The sequence below is a fragment of the Cyprinus carpio genome, chromosome B18 (genome assembly GCF_018340385.1).
Source record: "Cyprinus carpio isolate SPL01 chromosome B18, ASM1834038v1, whole genome shotgun sequence".
NCBI lineage: Eukaryota > Metazoa > Chordata > Actinopteri > Cypriniformes > Cyprinidae > Cyprinus > Cyprinus carpio.
The window spans coordinates 14829818-14851978 of record NC_056614.1 but is presented as its reverse complement, the minus strand read 5'-3'; the positions used below and the strand labels follow the sequence as shown (position 1 = coordinate 14851978).

The 22161-nt window shown below is 34.2% G+C and overlaps 1 protein-coding gene across 1 annotated transcript in view; it reads right to left on the bottom strand.

Moving 5' to 3' along the window:
- LOC109110517 (solute carrier organic anion transporter family member 3A1-like) overlaps positions 1 to 22161 on the bottom strand; it is a 53212-nt gene that overhangs the window by 19467 nt on the left and 11584 nt on the right. The window contains exon 2 of the mRNA XM_042743972.1: positions 18742 to 19180. Within this exon, the coding sequence (XP_042599906.1) occupies positions 18742 to 19180 (439 nt within the window). The remainder of the gene's footprint in view (positions 1 to 18741; positions 19181 to 22161) is intronic.

The following is a 22161-nucleotide window of genomic DNA, read 5'->3' as shown; positions in this document are numbered from 1 at the left end:
GGATGCTGTTGAACGTAAACCAAATTAATTAATGAATTAAGAAGAAAACAAAAAAATTATCATACATTTTGCCATATGACTTATTTAAAATTATTTGTAAAAACTCATAGAATAGCATTGTGCAATGAATGAATCAATTTGCAGTAGGTCGCAAACTAAATATGGCGCTGTAAGATGCAACACATCAGGCCTGATTTAAGTAATTATAAGCCATCAAGTCTGATAAGTCACATTTAATTATTTATATTTGTAAATATGGCCTTAAAACATACTCAAATTCACTTTCATGCAGTTTACAACATTTTATTTTTTATTTTTTATTTACGGATTTATTTTCACAATTTTTATACAATATCATGGTATAAAATCCTGATCAAATAAATATACGTGTCCCTTCTCTTCATTTCTCCCCTGCTGTTCAAATGTTCAAATACATCAAACTGTCTGTCACTCACAGACTAATGCTACACGCCACTGACCAGAGGCCTGTCAGTCTGAATCTAAGATCAGATGGTGACGCCGTGTTTTTGACAAAACAAAGACTGTACTAGAAATACGTTTTAAAATATTGTAGCCTTAATCTCAAACATTATTTTAAATGCCAAAAACCTAATCCCATATGTCTAAATAAAGAAAATCTTTTATGTAATGGAGCCACGGTCATGTCTTAGCAAAACTGGTCAAATCAACCCAGCAACCAAGTGCAAACAAATCATTTTAAGGCGAACCCAATGCAAATATGTGCTTTTCCTATGGAACATTATGCACACACAAATGCACACATCTTGTCTAATGCAGGGAAATTTAGAGACCAGGAGGCTTTTGATTTCTGTCCAAGTAGTTTAGGACTGTTTGGTTTTCCCAGGGTGTGGAAGGAATTTTCTCAAATTCCACATCTAAGAACTTGACTCCGTCTGGCATTTGGAACATGAGGCGAAAAAAGGGCATAAGCAATCTCTCAGATTATATAATTCACAACCGTCTTGACACACACATTCTGGATGTATCAGAACATGGCTTTGTATTTTAGACTAGCAGACTGTTTGATGCTTAAAGGTTTATGAGTCAGCATAATGAGTCAGCATAATCAAACACAAATGAACACAGATTATAATAATGATTATAATTATATAATTATAGTTTGTGACATGAGGTAACTGCCTCAAAACATGAACCCGGTATGTCTTTTATTTTGCTCGAGTCAGATGAAGTGAACCTGTCCACTGCTTTTCAGCATTTGATCGACATGCCTCATAATATCAAAGCGATAGCAAGGAATGTATTCTCTGGTTTAGTGATCATCACAGAGCTTGTGAAGTGTCACCGAATGTCCTCCTTCAGGTCACTTTCCACATTTCATTTTAACAGGCAGTCACTGTGACAGCATCTGTGGACTCCTGTGGATTTGTTCTCTTAACTTGTTTCCAAGAGATACACATCTTTAACAACACATCTCAGGAAAGCAAACACACCCGAACATTTGAAGAGCCGCCGCTTAATGACACGATTACAGATTACTCAACAAACAATATCTCACTAGCATTATGTAATATAATCTTTACTTAGGACAACAAGATATTATGGCTTCAATGTTTTTATGGACATAAATGTGTCAGAAAAGGCAAACATACTGTAATTGCTATTTATGGCGTTAGATGGGTGTTTCAACTTCAGGCCCTTTTATGGCCCAGAGGTTGTTTTTTTATATTAACATTTAATCTTTATAAATTGTTTTTTTTTTTTTTTTTTTGCTTTTGCTTTTTTTTTTTTTTTTTTTTTTTATGAAGATCAACCTGTAAAACTTCATCATATGATAAGTGTGAATGTGTGAAAAAACAAGGTTTTTAAACAGAATACTTGTTTGTTTCATCATTTCATTTCCAGTTAACCTGTAATATTGTCAAATTATGTGTAAAATCATCTCAATCACAGAATGCCTTTAAACACAATACGTTATTTGAGAATGAATGAAGAAATTCTGAGCAATAATGCACTGATTAAAAGTTATTGTACACACATTTATAATGTTACAAAAGATTTTTATTTAAAATAAATAAACGTTTAAACTTTCTATTTATCAAATACTTAATATTAACATTAATAATAAAAGGTAATGTCTCTTGAGCAGCTAATCAGCATATTAGAATGATTTCTGACTGGAATGAAGTCAGCACTGAATGAAGACTGGAGAAATAATGCTGAAAATACAGCTTTGCCATCATAGGAATAAATTACATTTTAAAATATATTCAAATAGAAAACAGTTATTTTAAATGTTACTGTTTTTAATTTTATACTTGATCCAATAAATGCAGCATTGGTGGTTCAAAAACATCAAAAAATCTTGGTAGAATGGCAGTGTACTATAAATAGATATATATATACACAGCTAGACATGGTTAGTTTACAAATTAAATAAACTAGTGTAGGGCCAAAATTGTCCATAGCTGAAGAAACACCCATATATGGTTATATACAGAACCCATGAAGAGCTGAGGACAACAACAACAACAAAAAAAGCTTTGATAAGACAGATAATCCTTTAATCTATTTGAGCCACAGAATTTAGGGTCCCATCAGCCAAAACAGCAGTGGATGCTTATAGATTATGCTGCTTTTCATTATTGCTGTTGATTACGTAATGGGTGCATCATAATGAAATAAAAAAAAAAAATTATTTAAATGAGAAAGAAATATCTGATTCTGTTGTACTTGCAACATGACCAGATTTGTTTGCAACAAACAACACAAAATCAAAGGGATATTCTACTATGACTCAAAACCAATCTCAACTATGAGGCAGTATAAGACACTTGGAGCAAGTATCTTTTTGGAACGTTTGTATGCGTTATCAGGGATCATATGTTAATTAACTTCTCATTAAATCGATAGTGTTTCAGTTCTGCACCATATTGACCTAAATAATCATGAAAAAGTCAAAGTGAGTGAAAGCAGGAGCCAAATTACAACACACATTACAACTTACATGCACTTAGGTATACTGTTCTTCATAATATTCATGCAGTATAACATTTCTTGACTAACGCTTTGGTGGGGTTTAAACCTCTTGTAAGGTTGAGACCTCTCATTAGACTACAGTATGAAAGCTGATGGCTCTTTAATGCATTGCCACTTCAGTGATGAGAACCATAGCTTGAAACCGCAAGAAATAGCACACAGTCTATATCGCCGCAGGCAAGAATATAATAGTAACAGCAATTATACTTGAGAAATGGGGTCTTTCAAGGACGGAAGATATGGTTTAGACCACAAGTGCTCTGTGTATCCATAGAAAATGCTTAAAATGAACAAAACATATTCTTACAGTATATTAAATTACAGCCTTAGTGTTTCATTGGAGGAGTTCTGAATGCAAATATAAGCAAGAAACATTTGAACAACAGATAAACATATAATGTGATTATACAGTGAAGATGGATCACTTAAAAAAGAAAGCATTATTAAAAACACACTATAATGTATGTAGCCTTTATTTTTTATTATTTATTTGTATTTTTTGCTTTTACTCTATAAACTTCTAAATGGTCCAAAGAAGAAACACAATAAATTGCAAACACCCTGCTTCCAACTGATTTGCCTGATACTACTGCTTATATTAGCTATATTTACTCAGTTGATCTGAGAAAAAATGTGTGTTGATCCTGGCTTTTCAGTATTCTAAATCTCCAACGTCTTCATCAAAACAGCTTAGCACATACTTGGAAAATAATTCAGCGTGCCAGCAGCATCACAGGCCAATGTAAATCTTAAGTCAGGTTCGCAGGAATAAGATAAGCCAACCTGCCTTTTGAAGAAAACTGCAACTGTACATTTTGTCCGCTTCAAAACATCCCAAATTACCCTGGGGTGGCAAAACCCACCAAAATACAGGCTTATATGTTCACACACAAACAGATGCTAAAGTGTAAATAAATGAAACATGCTCTTGTGGAGAAAAAAATATTTTAGTCAGTGATGATGTGGTCACAAGCCATATAATGTAATTTAGTCGTATTCAGGAAGGTCTAAAATAGCTGGAGAAAGCTCCCTGAAAAAGAACCCTCAAACAAAACGAAGCAAAGCAAAGCAAAGCAGAAGTAAAACAAAAGTAAAAAAAAACAAAAAACTAAACTAAACAAAAGAAAAAACAAAATAAAATAAATATAAAATAAACAATAAACTAAACTAACATAGCTTGGGATAACTGAATCATGCAAACCAGTCTTATCAGATGATGGTCAAGCATTGGCTAAATGTTCCTTTTGTCTAAATGCAGAATAAGGGAACTTATCACACATTTCTGGTATGTTTGCAAGCAGACCATCCTGATGTTTATATTGCACCCCAAGAGCAAAGAGTGAAACAAAAACCAAAAGATGGAGTGACAGTAGTACAGAAGTCCAGCAGCTATGTCCTGGCCACTGGCACAATTAGCATACTTTGGCTGCTGTGTCTGATGTTTCCCTTGTGCTAAGAGCCAGAAACACAAAAAGCCCTGAGAGAAGATGAGCAGGCAGTAGTGTTGAAGAAGCAGCAGGCCTGAAGTCTCCATGGGCCTATTGGTGAAGAGCTCCAGCTGCACTGAAGGAGGGGCCCGCAGTATTGACTACAGCTGGTCCACCCTTCTCCAGCAGGTGCCTTGGCCTAATTATCAGTATAACGGTGCCAACAGCGGGTCTCCAGATACTTTCAAGCTGTATCCAGAGAGGAACCAGGCCACTGAATAAAGAAGCCCCTTACAGCAAAGTATGCCTGCTATTCGTAATTAGGCGCTAATTGTACTGCATCCGGAAGGAAAGCAGTAAATAGACTAGATCTGCCATGTATGAACTTTAGTATTGGTAGAAAGTTACAATACCGATCTTTCAAACAAACATGACTGGGATGAACCGAGCTAAAGATGAATTGATGAATTGTAGATATATTATGCCATGTCCTGATTAATGCGCTCTGATATGTTTTGTTTTTTTTGTAACGGCAGATGTCAACGCTGATATCTAAAGTGAATGTTCACGTCACTGATAAAATTATATAAATATAATACTTTAATGAAAACACATAAGATATGACATTTTCAGATTTAAATGCACAATAGTATGCTGAAAACTATCAAAAATTATTCTAAAACCAAACAGACAATAACCAATAAGGCCCATATTAAAATGATATACTATTTTGTCTGAATAAACTAAAACTACTAAGATTAAAAGTAGTAGTTTGAATCCTAAACCTGAATTTAGGCATCACAACATATTCGTTCAGCTATAGATCAAATTTGACATTAGTGCTGTCAAATGATTAATCGCAATTAATCCAAAATTAAAGTTTTTGTTTACATAATATAATACATAAAAAAACAAATTATATACATAAAAAAAAAAAGTTATATTGGTATATTAAATATATCTATATATAATAGAAATTGTATAAATATATACATGTAAATACATAAATACACACATGAGGTATATACAAAAAAATATATACTTTGTGTGTATTTATATATACATAAATATACACAGTACACACACACATATTACATAAACAAAAACTTTTATTTTGGATGCGATTAATCATGATTAATCATTTGACAGCACTAATATATATATAAACAGTGCAGTCATCTAATAATTATTATTAATAATACTAATAGAAGTAGAAGTGAATGCAATTAAATGCTCAATATTTGCAGTTTGTGTTTGGGGGTCAGTAACTTTTTCTTCAAATTAATGCTTTTATTTAGCAAGAACACATTAAAGTCTGAAACTGAGCACTCAAATAAGCTCTGTTTGTTATTAATTAAAGAATGCTTCTATTTTAATTGAAAACAGCAATTTTTCTTGCAATAATATTTCAGAATATTTCTGTCTATTAATTCAGTCTCAGAGACTTGCTTAAATCTTACCAACCCAAAACTTATGAGCAAAATTTATTCACAAGTCTCAGATTTAATAATTTTAAAATACCCCAAAAATTCTCGATTTATCATCTTGACCAATATATTCATCTATCACTGGTCCTAATAAAGGGAAGAATTTATCCACGGCCAGTATTGATTTCATTCAATCGCTGTAAATACTTTTCCATCGACTTACACTGTGGATAAAAAGCAGATTGTGGCTGGAAACCTGAGCTGTGCATTATCTTAGAGGTGTATTTATTGTGCAATCCCATTCTGCATATTTACTACCAATACTTCTTGTGTTACTCAGCTAGGCATCTTCAGAGAAAAAGGAGGATGTCTCCTAACAATTAATAATACGAGTGAACACTGAATATAATAATTTTATCCAACCTTTATTGATCCACACCCATTTAATTAGACAACCCTATCTTGCACCTCAAATCATTGTTGATGCAAAGAGCTGAACACACAGAAAGGAGTTTAGAGGTCTAATAACCACTCAGTCAATGAGTCCAGGTATTTACACTAATGCCACGGGCAGCATTAATCTGTAAGAACAGGCTAGTCTAATCAAATCATGCCTCATTTGAAGTGCCAAGATTCCTGGATCAGTAAAATACAGTGAGAAATTATGTGCAAGGGGAGGGACTGAGTATCTCAAGCTGATAATTTCAAGTCCAGATTGTACAATCAGACAAACCACTGATTTGATGTGTTGTATTTTATAATGCCATCATCCCCCCCCACCTCCATGTTTTCAACCATCACCAAAAAAAAAATCCGCTTTGTAATCAGCAGAGACAGAGACTTGTGACCCAGATTTCAGCAGTGAGGGGTTATCAAGTTCATGGGGATTGGTGAACAAGTGGAAGATAATGCTTGAGGACCACCATCAGTCCCATCCGAGGCTCTCTGGGCCTCATGGGATGTTCAGAGCTCCCCTGCTTGAAACATGACCATTTTTAGAGCTTTCCATGATGCCATCTCCTGTGACACAGCTGGACTCTATCCATGTACTCTATAAAGTAGATTTATTGGGGGGGGGTCTGTGATTTGTGCCAAAAGTCTGAGCAGCCACAAAATGTAAAAAAAAAAAAAAGTCACATTAAAAAAAAAAAAAAAAAAAAAAAAAAAAAAAAAAAATATATATATATATATATATATCTATATATATATATATATATATATATATATATATATATGATATGCCATAACACCAGGCACTTTATTTAAAAAAAAAAAAAAATAATTAACGGCATATATTCACACACAGATATGAAGCTAAAGTGTGATACATGCATTTGTGAATCAACAGAAATATTTTAATGAGTGATAAACAAACAAAAAAGGAACATTTTAAAGCATAACAAAACAAACAAATAACAAAACCAAACCAAAACAAACAGCAAAAACAAAAACAAAAACTGAACCATGCAAAAAAAAAAAAAAAAAAAAATTTCCGCAAACACATTTTTAAGCAAAGCAAAACAAAATAAACAAAACAAAGTACAGTTTTAAAGAAAACAAAACAAACAAATAACCAAAAAAGGTATACTTTTTAAAAGTAAAATATTATTTTCTTTTCAGATTTTTATTGATAAAACAACTACTAAAACTGCTCAGAATTAGGATAAATTGCATTTGGAAATTTTATGAATTTCAAACATTTGTGCAACAAGTTTATAGTTAATGCGATGAACTTACTTCATATATCCATAAAAAAGTAATTTGACACTATTTGGTTAAAAGCCAAAGCAAAATTTCCTTATACAATGACATTAACACAAATATGTGGTGGCAACTTCCCAAGCAGATTTTTGGACTACTACATTAGGTCATCACATCTCATAAGCCATCTCCAACAAACCATTTTTGACAGGGCTACAAGCACTGCAGAGCATGTAAACAGAAAATAACAATTACGAGCAGCCAGTAGGATGCATAGATCTGGCTCGTGTCTGCATGTAACAACAGTTGACATCGCATCCTCTAAGGCTAATAGAGTAGGATGGAAGCATGGAAATCAATGTGCAAAGTCATTTCTTGTCTTTTTATAATAATGAGCATTATAATGAAGAGCAAATTAAATGGTCTAAGTTTAGTAGCAATAAAACATGATATAAAAAATGGTCTTGCGATTCAAATGCTGTATCCTGTTCCTCCACATGGCTGAATGACAGTCCGTTGTTAGCATAGATTGTTTGTAAGGGAAAGTAGCTCTTTTCTATTACCTAGGATTTGTTTAGTCTGATTGGCAAGCAGGATTGACCAGTGATAGGATTAAGTAAGGCGAGTGATGCCAGATGACTCCAATGATGTTACTCAACCTCATTTTAATGCAGTCTTAATGCTAATCTTGATGTCTGCCTTTGTTCCATTTAAATGAATCAGTTTTATCCAAGTTCAAAGGCAGTCCCTTCAATTGGGCTTCACCAAGGTTGGACATGCTCCTCAACATAATCATCTTAGCACTGCTTTCTGCCCACGTGATTAGTTTCTTTCTAAGTAGCATATCCCATCTTTACCTGCTAGTCTCTTTCTGCAGAAGCATCATGGCCATTCAAACTACCCAATCCATTCAGATTTCTGAGCTAAGTGAGGTGATAACGCAACTCTCCTACCAAAATATTAGCATGTTGCATTAATATTGTTTTGTATTTCAAACTTTGCTTCTCTGGAACACTGTTGTAAATATAACACCTCCATTTATAATACTTAATGCTATTGTACAGTAACCACAAAAAATTATTTGGTCATGTCTTACGTAAGTGAACTATGGCTTACCTCCAAAAAATAGGTGCATGACACCCCTGACTATGCACTACAGCACTTGAGACTAACTTAAAGAGAGGGTTGGTTACATTTATCTTGCAAAATAATGCAGGAGTTGACAGGAGACTGAAAAGAATGGGTTTGTCTGGGAGAGAGGACTGCTGGAGTCTGTTCTCTCACCCCCGCAGAGCAAGAGATGATAACGTTCATTGTTCTCAAATTAAACAAACAGGAGTTAGTAAGGCGCGGTCTTGGCACGAAGCTTATCGGCGAAATGGAAAAACCCATTTAGAATCTAATCCTTCAAGATGACATTACATGTGCAGCGTTTCAGTAGCTTGTGAGCATGCGTGGCTGTCTGGCTGATGGCAGGGGGTGAAGTTGAATGACTGCAGCAGCCATGCTGACGTGTCTCATAGGGATGGATCTGAGATCTCTAAACATCATCATTAAGATAAACATCAACATAGCAGAATAAAGTTCAATGTTCAAAAGATTGTATTTTATTGCATTTGCCAGTATTGTTAATCATTATCATAAGTTTCTTTGATAACTTCAGATAGAAACATATGAACTTAAAAAACCTTTGAAAAAAATAATTAAAAAAAAAAAAAAAAGTTTAAAAATAAAATAATAGTGATCACGTAAAAATTTAAAAATGCTGAAAATTTACTCACCTTCAGGCCAATCAAGATGTAGATTAGTTTGTTTTTCCATCAGAACAGATTTGGAGAAATTAAGCAATACATCACTTGCTCACCAGTGGATCCTCTGCAGTGAATGGGTGCCGTTAGAATGAGACTCCAAACAGTCAATAAAAACATCACAAAAATCCACAAGTAATAAACATGAGTCCATCTATCAGTTAATGTCTTGAGAAGTGAAAAGCTGTATATTTGTAATGAACAAATCCATAAAGACTTTTTTTAAATTCAAAACACTGGTTCCGGCTAAAATACAAGTCCTCTAACCATAATATCTTATTCAGGAGAGAAATATGCCCAGATCAAGCACTGTTTACAAACGTAAACAGTCTAAAACAGTCACAAACACATAAGTATTTAAATATTTTACAACAACAATGAAAATGTTATTATGGATTCTTGTAATTTAGCCCGAAGCAGTGTTTTGAATTTAAAAAAAGTCTTTATGGATTTGTTCATTACAAATATACAGCTTTTCAGATTAAAAGGTTACTCCACCCCAAAATGAAATTGTGAATGAATTTTGTCATTAATCACTTACCCCATGTCATTTCAAACCTGTAAAAGCTTTGTTCATCTTTGGAACACAATTTAAGATATTTCGGATGAAAACCAGGAGGCTTGTGACTGTCCCATTGACTGCTAAGTGACTTACACTGTCAAGGTCAAGAAAAGTATGAAAGACATTGTGTCTCTCCACATCACCATAGCGTCATTTTGGAGATCATCCGCTGAATGCAAACATCGATGCTATTCTGTGTCAGCTGCGACACACAGAAGAGCGTAAGCTGCTTGCGTTCAGTGGATATTCTCCAAAATGGGGCTACGGTGATGTGGAGAGACACAGAGGAGACAAACTGTTGAATAAAGTCAGTTGACGTACAAAAAGTATTCTCATCGCTTCATACGGTGTGAACACTGATGGCAGATGGCTATTCTGACAATGTCTTTCAGACTTTTATTGTGTACAGTTTGTTGCTTGCAGTCAAAAGGACAGTCACAGTCCCGGTTTTCATCCCAAAATATCTTAAATTGTGTTCCGAACTGAGCTTTTACGGCATGGGGGTAAGTGATTAATGACACAAATTTAAATTTTGTCCTTAAAAACACATCTAATTTAAAATGATTAAAACATTTCATTATGCCTTCATGATGGATCTGTTTCTTATAAACACAGCTTTTCGCTTCACAAGATATTAATTGATGCAATGTTGTGTGGAATACTTCTGGATTATGGTGATTATTTCATCAGCTGTTTGGACTCTCATTCTGACGCCACCCATTACTGCAGAGGATCCATTGATGAGCAAGTGATGTAATGCTAAATTATTCCAAATTTGATCTGATGAAGAAACAAACTCATCTACATCGTTAGATGGCCTGAGGGTGAGTAAATGCACAGCAAATTTTCATTTTTGTGTTAACTATTCCTTTAAGATGCTGTTATGATATTTTTTTATTCTTTTTGCTTGTTGTGCTGACTGTAATGGCAGAGAAAAAAGTTTTCAATTTCTAATGCTGCTGTTTACATGCCCTATTTCAAACTATATAATACATATATATATTTAATATTTTTAATCAGGAAAAAATACTGGATGTACCTATATGCAAAAAGATTACTGTTTAAATGTGATGCACACATTAAATGTTTAACAGCAGGCCCAAATCTTTAACATAAATTAGACATGCCACAACAAAGTGCATTATGCTAATAAATGTTCTCATTGTGAATATGATGCCTATGTTTTATATTTTAAAGACATTTGCCAGTGTCCTGAATATAAACCTACAGCAGAATAAAACAGGACTTTCATTTCCCTGCCTCCACCAGCCATTTATTTTTTGGGAAGTCGTGGCCTAATGGTTAGAGAGATTGACTCCTAAACCTAAGGTTGTGGGTTCGAGTCTCGAGCCCGCAATACCACAACTGAGGTGCCCTTGAGCAAGGCACCAAACCCCCAACTGCTCCCCGAGCGCCACAGCATAAATGGCAGCCCACTGCTTCGGGTGTGTTCACAGTGTGTGTGTGTTCACTGCTACTTCACTCAATTCACTTCACTTATCTGTCATATCTTCTTTGGCCTAGGTGGTGTATGTGGAAGCCCAGAGAAGGTCTGGGTTAAGTCTTCCCAGAACCGCCTAACCATAGACAAAAACAAACAGCCTTCACGTCTGTCACTGTGTTAGCTACAGTACTTGACTGCATATTTTAGCTTTTTTTTTTATTGTTGACGTTTTACTTTCTGCAAAATGTTTTGTGTTCACACACACTAGTGTAAGGAATTTTTCCTCAGTATTTTGGTGATTCTTATCAACAAATCAGAGTTTCAGAATCCATAGTTCTTTATTGCAGACTTGTCTGGAAATTTCTGTATATGTACTGATTTTTATCAGTTACTAGAAATCGGATATTCAAACAAAAGCAGGCTAATGTGTTTGAATAAGCTCTGTCTACAGCTGCTGTCCCCTTACTGTCTTTGGGCTACATGAATCCAATCATCTACGTCAACATGCAGGAATCATGTTACTGCCACTGTAAAAGCTTGTAAAGCATTGAGAGCCAGTTCGGTGGGGCTCAAGCGTTCCTGACTGTTATGGCAATACCCTGATCCCTGCATGAACATGCTGTGAATTTCTACAGTTAAGCCCCTGTGGGAAGACCCAAAATTAGCAGTGGACTGCAAAAGGTTACAAGAGTTCTGGGAACAGTGTCCATTTTCAGTCCTGACCCCATCTGCGATTGTTTGCTTAAGTCAAATGTTGAGGCACTAAAAATAAGATCATCATACAAAAGCTTTGTTTACCTGCTTTAAAAGAGAAGTGTCATACATATTATGTCACAACTGCAGGATGTGAAGTCACATTGTGTAATTTACAGTCACATTATCAGATATAAAGTCAAAATTACGAGAAATAGTTGCAACAGTCACTTTTTGTAAGATATTAAATGCAAACTATAAGAGACAGTTGTAATGGTGAGATATAAAGTCAAAACTGTTAGAAATAAGAGTTTCAATTGCAAGATATTAAGTCAGAATGTGAGATATTAAGGCAGTACGAAAATATCACAATTGTCAGATATGAAGTTTTTAGCATATTAAGCATTGTGAGATACTTTCACATTTACAATAAATAAAGTTGAAACTACAAGATAAAAAAGTCACATTGTGATATAAAGTTGCAGTGCAAAAACAATAATAGTCACATTGTGAAATATAAAGGCACATTTAAGTCACTTTTTGTAAAATATAAACAGAATTAGAAAAAAAGTTAGTAATGGTGAGATATAAATGTAAAATATTAAGAACTATAAGTTTCAATATCTTGCAATGTAACTTGACATCTTGCCACTTAAACTTTTTTTTGTATTGTGATTTTATATCTCAAAATGAAACGTAATATCTCACAATGTGACTTTTTCTTGCAATTAATTCCATTTTGAGATATAAAGTCACAATACAAAAAGATATAGTCACACTGAAATATAAATTCACAATTACAATTGCAGCATATAATGCTATATCAGAGATATTAAGTGACATTTTGAGATGTTGCAGTTGTGAGATATAGTCACATTACAAAATATAATGTCCTTATTACACAGGCATTGTGAGATATAAAGTCATAACTATGAGAAATAATTGTAATTGTAAGGTCTAAATTAAAAAATGCATGAAACAAAACTTGCAAATGTGAGATATAAAGTCAATTACAAAACATAGAGGTGCATTTGCAAAGTGTAAATCTGGTTGAACCAGTGTTTCAGAAATGTTGTTGCAGGTGGCCTCTGAACTATTGTTTCTACTAAACGTGACTACTAATTCACTGCTCCATATTTGCCATCTATTCACGTCTTCTACAGCTTAAATGAGAAGCTGGCCTAATAGTGACCTAATAGCTTATATCTGTGCATTTGCTGATGAAAAGCACTTGGCATGGCAGTTAGATTTGTGGGAGGCTTACTGTAAGGAAACAGGAAAAGCCATGTTCCCCCTGTGGGAGTTGTTTTTCACAGGGCTGTGCGGTATGCATGTGCTGCCGGGCCAGTTCAGACCCACCTCATGGCTGGCTGGTTGGCATTCCAGCCTCATTCTGTAATTACGTCTCCACTCCTACAGAGATCATCCAGAAGCATGCTCTGAAAGCACTCATGTCTGTCATGTACTGGTCTCATTTGAACAACACACACATGTAAAACACTGTGCTTGTGCATTCCATACTGACTTATGCTATTCAGGATGATTGATTGTAAGGCTGGCCGATATGGCCAAAAACATTATCACAGTCATTTTTTCCCTTATCAAACAATATCGATATTTATTACAATATTCATTTACCATTAATGGGGAAGGAAATGCTTTTCACATGGTTGTTAGACCTTGAAAATGAATGTAAACATAATTATAACTCTATTTTGTATTTTTTACATTAATGTAAATAACGTTTTATGTATTAAACCGAAGTGTATTTCTGTAGTATAATTTATAGTTGTTGTTTTTTTTAAGGAATTTTTACATTTATTCCAAAATAATAACTATAAGAGCACAGTAACAAATTCCATATTTAATGTGTATTTTATTTGTAAAATGATCTTTCTAATAGACAATTTATTTTTAAAAATTAATTTCAGTTAATTTCATCAAGCTGATTGCTTACTAAGAAATTTTACCAATCACAAGGTGCATGAAAACAACTGGATACAAGAATGTGAGGAAAGATTCCAGCACTGCTTGTGATAAAGAGATTTTTATTAGCAATACTGACACAATTTGCCTAAGGGCCTTCTTCAGGATATTAAACACACATCCTACACAAACATTTAAAAGGCACATCTCCATATTGGATGCACATTCACAAATGAGCAAAAGCTGACAAGATTAACTCAAGTTATCACACTAATTAATAGGAGTTAACTATCCAGAAGTAATAATCATCCAATCAGAGCAGTTTCACATCAGATCAAAACATACACTGCAGGAACACACATGAAACCACCATCATAGAAACTTTTTAAGAGAAAAGTCCTCGTTTGTACCTTGTGGAAACAGACATTTCAAATAAAAAAATCCAAAAGCTTTCTTATGCAATCAGTGTTACCACCTCTTGAATTCTGCTTAATCTTTTCAATTCCAAGAAAAAAAGAAAGATGACATTTTGTGGTTACATTCACAAAAATTTCTTGCAACAGGACTCTTTAGATCCTTTCTATTTATAGCACTTCTATGTTCTGTAATCATTTCCTTTAATGAACGGGATGTTTCGCCAACAAATTTTATTACATGGACATTGAATTATATAAATCACATTATTTGTCTTACATGTTATAAAACTCTTAATAAAAATTGGACTTTTATTATCAGGATGATTAAAAAACGTAAATTTTTTTAAATGAAATAATGAAATAAATAGGATCTAAAGAGTCCTGTTGCAAGACATTTTTGTGAATGTAACCATTAAATGTCATCTTTCTTTTTTCTTGGAATCGAAAAGTTGAATCAGAATTCAAGAGGCGGTAACATTGCTTGCATAAGAAAGAAGCTGGAAGCTTTGGGATTTTTTATTTGAAAAGTCTGTTTCCAAAAGGTATGAAAAAGGATTTTTCTTTTAAAGAGTTTCTGTGATGGTAGTTTCATGTGTGCTTCTGCAGATTACTAAAAACCTTCACAGATCATGTTTTCAAGTCATTTCAAAGTTTAATGTGACATGATATAAAGCAGTGGTCTCTTAAGTAGGTGAGTTTTTTTTTTATTTACTTTCAATTAGTTTATTATTTATTAATTCAGATCAATTAGCGTATATGAAATGAGAGGCAGGATTTATCGCATGAATAGCGCAATAGGCCAATCATAGCACAATGGAGGCACTGCCTTTTTTCATGTAACTTTATAAAAACAAGTGTTTTGTACACTTTTCATATGCCATTTTCAGCATATTTGTGTTGTTTTATTTTTATACAGTGGATTTTTTTCTCATAATTTTTTTTGAGGAGGCGCTGATATAGCTTGTCTTACATTCACATATACGTGTTATGGACACACATTGGCCCAGTTCATTATTAGAAAACACCTCGATGTCATGCATGCATCTTGTTGCATTTTCATAATAAGTTGTTTATTGAAGCAATTTGCATCACCATTTAGTAAGTCAGTCGTCTGTTGCCATGGCCAACAGGTGGTAATTGTCTCATCCGACATTAGCATATTTCTCAAACTGCTTTCCTGAGGATAAAAGCTCCATTTAGTGTTCTTTTCAGATTTCAGCAGAAGTGGGCTAGCACTTATTTAAATGAAGTACTTGATAGATAATAATAGAGAAATTGAAAGCTAAGGTGTGCATGTGCAACATCTTCCATGAAGATTCTTTTCTTCCCTGCTTTCTTGCTTTAAAGCACTTGATGAACGTTTTTTAATAAGATCCCACCGTGTGCTCTACTAATGAAGGCTTTTTACTGTGAGTGCTGAGCGTGCAAGGTGTGCAGAAACACAAGAGTGCAATGTGACATTCAGGCCGCAGGAGTGCAGATAAGAACGACAGTGTGGGTTCAGGCTGACCTGGAAGCCAAATTCAGAGATGCTGACAGCCAATAAAAGACACAATGATGTGGTCTGTTCAAGCTCATTAAAGGTAAAGGGTAACAGAGGCTATTAAAATGCCTATGGTTTTCTATATAAGGTTTGCCTGTTAGTCACTTATCAGTTCAGAGTGGAGCTTTATATTAGAGCAAAAATATAAATATTGTTTAAATCTAGTTGACTTTATAAATAATAACTATATATACATATTAATACATAATCAATATGATTCATACGAATGACAACACCTAACCCCGCCCCTAAAATTACACAAAAAATAACAAATTTCTTACCAACAAATAAAAATAATACAAAGATTACAATGAAGTAAAAAAATTCTAACAATTCCACAAAAATACCAAATTGTTGAGCACCAAATCAGCATATTAGAAAGATGACACTGAAGAAAATTCTGCTGAAAATTTAGATTTGCAATAACCAAAATAAATTGTTTTAAATTTATTAAAATAAAAAAAACATTTATTTAAAATTGTAACAATATTTCACTGTTTTTATCAAAAAAAATTATACATTATAAAATACATATTTTTAAACCTGACACAATTTTTTTCCCCCTTTTATTACTATTTTTATTAGTTTATCAGATATGTTATTAAAAATATCTTAACACTCTCATGCCAAGTCATGAGACAAGGAAACTAGTCTATTAATTAATTAAGTTGGGAAACTTAACCAAAATCATGCATTAAATCATATTTATATCTTATTTATATCTTATATCTAACACATTATTATTTTTATTTATATCAAACACATATAATTTTTTAACTCATCTGAAGCAAGCATTTAGCCTACATTTATAAAAACAATTACACAAGCAATGTTGTTGTGTGACAAATTGAGAATATATTAGAAGTGCATGAAGGAAAGAAATCTTGGTGATGTCTGAACAATCTGGCCCATTCATGCAGCACATGCTATGCCTGCAGCACGGGGATTTAGACGATCAGCTGAGTGCAGCTTCCACTACAATACAACATTGTTCTCAAACGAAACGCTGCTTGTTTGCCTTCAAACTCTGTTGTGCGGCTTATCAGAGAAGCACAGCTCCAAATCTCCCTCTGAGCTTGCAAACTGAAATCAGTGTGTGTCCATTTCCTACTGCTCACTGTCAAACAAGCACAACGCTTGCCCAAAATCCTTCTGAAATGCTGGTTTTCAGACAGACAAGACAGCACAGGAACATATAAATATACTGTTCACAATGACACTTTAATAATTAATATTATTATTAGCAGTACATATTTAATGTTAATCAGTAGAAATGTCACTTGATCTAATACTTTGTATCTAATGCAATCACATTTATTTCTTTTGCACCTGTTTGATGTGGAACTTGTAAACCATCACAGCATCAAAGAGGGCCTAAAGGCACTTCCTTTTCAACACTTATCTTCTCTTCCTCATCACTGAGATGCATGCATGTGAAACAAACCATGGCCCACTTTCTTTGATACTTGGAAATATTTATGCTTTGATAAGAATTGCTGCCTGTACCTGTATGAGGTGTGTTTCTTGTTTTCTGTGAACACGAAATTTGTCTTGTTCTTGTTACCCTGACAACTGCAAAATCAACCAAGTAAACTATAGTCACATGTTTTTTTTTAGTAAAGATAATATTAAAGTCATGTTCTGTCTTCATCTCTTCATATCTAAGAATGTCTTTCAGAATAATTCTGTGGAAATGCAAGTCCTGACCTGTAATGTGTGTAAATATAATGAGTATCATTTTTTTTTTTTTTGGAAAATATTTACATAAATTTATGCCCACCAAGTCTGCATTTATTTAATCAAAAATACATAAAAATATTAATATAATTATATTTTTTAAATTCAAAATAACTTTTTTTTTATTTTAAAGTGTAATTTATTCCTTTGATGGCAAAGCTGAATTTTCAGCCGTCATTAATCCAGTATTCAGTATCACATGAACCTTCAGAAATCATTAAAATATGCAAATACCATTTCTTATCTGCGTTGACAAGAGTTGTGCTGCTTAATATTTTTGTGGAAACCATGGAACATGTTTTCAGGATGCTTTGATAACTATAAATGCATTTATTTTAAATACCCTTTTTGTAACACTGACACTTATGATAAATTTAATGAATAAAATATTCATTAAAAAAAGTCTTACTGACTCCAAACAGTAGTGAATGGTAGCATAGCATATATATATATATATATATATATATATATATATATATATATATATATATATATATTCACATTTTTATTTATCCAATATACACATACATACTGTGCTGCACACTTTCAAACCTGCTATCTACTGTTCGCACAGAAGAGTTATTTTGTTTTTACGCTCTTTTTCCATGCCCTTCGTCCCTAAACATACAAAATAAAAGTAATTATGTTTAAAACCCTCCCAGCACTGCTCACCTGCTGATTATATTGTGAAAGCTGTGGTCACAAACAATATAAAACATAACACATTTCCACACACGCATATGCTTTTTTTTCTTATTGATCCAGTGGTTTTGTGCACACGCTGCTTTCTGGCACATAACAGCTCAACCTTCTTATTTGCTGTTCCACTTTAATACATCAGTGGTTTTTGGCTTGCCATTGGAAGGCCTGAAACCACAATAAATCACCCTGATAATCATCTACTTTTTACTTACTAAGCCATAGGGGAGATACATGCTTTTCCACAATTGTGGTGCAATTCACTTATGCGAAACAATTGCTGCCTGTGGCTATGTAAACTAAGCATGTAGCAAACATAAATTACAGTATGCTTACTTACCTATATAGAGAGAGGAGTCTTTCTTCCGCACATGATCGTCTATGTAGGACACACCCAGGGGCTGAACAGGTGTGGCACCAATACCCAGCAGCACCTGGGCTCCAATCAGAAGCAGGTACATCATGTTGGTGTTGGCTCTATTCCCACATGGTTCATCAGCTTTAGAGGTGTTGGAGCACACGTCTCGCCCCAGATCCTTGCTCCATGTGTCTGTGATCTTGTATTGACTGGCGAGGAATTCTGGTAATGCGGACAGCAGTGCTCCCAAAGCCATGACAATGCCACCACAGCCAATTAACCGGGGGCGGTGGGCTTTAGCACCAAAATAACTAACGAAGAGAATGAGGGCCAGGTTGCCAACCTCAAAGCTGCTGGCGATGACGCCCACATCAGCACTCTGAAGATTGAAGCGCCGCTCCAGCGTGGTCAGCACGCTCACCTAAGAGATACACAAAGCAGAATAAATGGCAAGTTCTGTCATGAAACTCAAATTGATGATATTCACAGAGTTAACTTGGCATTAGCTGATTTGTTCAAGTTGCATATGCAGCCTGAGAAAGAGCTTGCTGTTTTACATTTAAATGGCTGGTTAGCTCCCACAGTTCGCAGCACGCTTTCAGAGTTTCTCTGAAACCTCCACCTCCCCAGCTCCACCTTTATAGATCCTCTACAGGTTATTATATATGCTATTTGTGCAGAAGCAGTATGTATAAAATACTCACAGCATTGTATTGGCATATGTATTGGCAGTAGCAAGTTCCTGTACTTGCTTTGTCATATCATTGTCATATCTATTACCATGCTTAAATCTTCCATAATGGAATTATTGTAATACTAGTTCAAAATAGTTGTATAATATTACCATTTCACATATTACAGTATCTGAACTGGATGACAATTCTATTCAGCATAGGTTGGTGTTCAGGCAGTGTGACGTAAAGTGTTAAGGCATTATAACTGTTTAATTTTGAAATTTAGTTTAACAGGATGTTTAACAAAATCATTTTTTTAAAGACATCTCTTAGGCCCCATTTACACTGCATGGTTCAAGTGACCCAATTCTGATTTTTTCCTCTCATGTGCCACAGATCGGATATGACCGGTGAACGTGTAAGCAGGAAAAAACCGCATGGATTCCGATTTTCTCAGATCGGATTCAGGCCTCATTCATATGTGGTAATAAATCGGATATGAATCGGATACGTGCATTTGTGTGTGCCATGTAAGCAGACAAATCGGATATTCCCAGTAAATGCGAGTCGTACGTCATTAAAAAAGTGACGTCAACTCAGGTGGACACCACCAACTGAGATCACATGACTTATTATAGGCACGACGGAGGATACACACGGTGGAGCAATGCCGAGGTTTCATGTCTTTTAAGTCCTCTTTTTTCTCCGCCGTACGAGACCAATGTTTTGCTGATTTTTTTGTTGACTTTTCAAAATATTGTGGAAAGCAAAACACTGTATAATTTTATTTGCATCTGCATCCATTGTATTTTGTGCTGTTTTACTTCCTTTTCCGGGTCAGAACATCTACGTTTGGTAGTTTCAGCAGTGTATTGTGTAAATGCAAAAATCTGATACGGGTCACTTTTAAAAGATGATGTAAGCGGGTCGTAAAAAAAAAAATCGGATATAGTCAGAAAATCGGATTTGGGCATCAAGACCTGCAGTGTAAATGCAGCCTTATGCTCACTCTTAGGCTGCACTTATTTGATCAAAAATTCTGTAAAATGGTAATTTCATGAAATATTATTACAATTTCAAATAATATTAAAATAGTTTTTTTTTTATGTTTTAAAATAGAATGTATTCCTGTGGTGGCAAAGCTTTGTTAACTACATTTATTACCATTACTTCAATGTCACATTATCTCTCAGAAATTTCCTGAATTTGAACAACTAATTTTGTACTTAATGCACTTTAATTGTATGGAAGTAGTGCTGAATCCCAATATATTTACTAAAAAGACTATTACTATATTTACTAAAAATACTTAAATATGTTTGATAGTGCTAAAGTGGAACTGTAACAAGTATACATTTTAGGTTTAATATTAAGAAATGTGGATTGTGCACAAGTAGTACTCCAAGTAAAGTTGAATTATAATTTTTATATCAGTAAGTCTCGAGTGATATGAAGATTTACCTATATTTAGTAAGAAATAAATGTATTTTAAATAATTTTAAAGAACTGTCTTCACTTTCGCTACTATTTAACCCAAGATGAGAAAATGAGATACAGTAATGGAACATGGAAATGGGCATGTCAGATTAAAGTAATCAAGTCCTCAATCAAACCAAACATCTATTCTAACAAGGGTAGAATAAAAGGACAATAAACCCATGTCAAAGAAGAGAACTAACGGCCCAGTAAAATAATCATTTTGACAAATCCTTTCAATCTGTGAAAACGTCAACATGCAACTTGTCACACATTCATTATCGAGGCCTATGACAAAAATAGCTAGTGAAAGTTAAAAGATGCCATCAGGCAGCCTTGATAAGCAACTGTGGGACTTTAATGAAGCAGCTTTGAGCTGGAGCAACACAAATATGGCATGGCTGTGAAAAGAGCATGTTATTGAGGCCACGCTCTTTACTATAATCCTATTTCTCTAGAGTAGGCCTCTCTCAGATGCTGCGTAGTGGTCTTTGCAAATCTCCCCATGCTGCACTACAGATTCCTACAGACTGGGTCATTTAGATGTGATAAACAAGATAAAATGTATGGATTCTCTCAATTAGCTACATACACAGTTCTCTGGAATACTTGATTATGATTGGTCAATCGTGGCATTAAGCAACAATATGATTACATGGACAAATATTTATTTTGCTCATTAATAAGTCACGTAAAAAAAAGGAGCCATTATTACAAAAAAAAGAAAACTCTTTAAATCACTGCCTTTCTCACTCTGTGAGTTTCTATACCGCTTTTAATGCAAGTCTATGGATACATGTATCCAAAAAGGATAGAATCAACTGTATATGCATTTGATGATGGCTTTACCACTCTATCCAGTGTTATTTATAGGCCTCTTTGTGAATCATGGTGATTCTAGTGTCATCAAAACTTCTGAATAGCACAGCTCAATGGGTGGATTGATATAATTGTGCAGTGTGAAAAGGCACACTTTCTGTTATCATATTATCTGTACTGTAAATTCTGTACAGAAGAAGATATTCATAAACAGTTAAAATGCATGTTGTGAGTAATGGGTTTATTGTGAGCTTTAAACAGAGCAGTGATGTTGTTGTCATGACTGTCTGATAATTCAGTTTGCTTTAACTAAGTTTCCTGTAGTTAGTCTTTTGCAATTTAATTGGAAAGCACCTTGGACAGTCAGGCAAACTGCTCTATTGTGTGCAGAACTGTTGTATGTGACACATTTGCAGTCTGTTAGAAGCCTGAC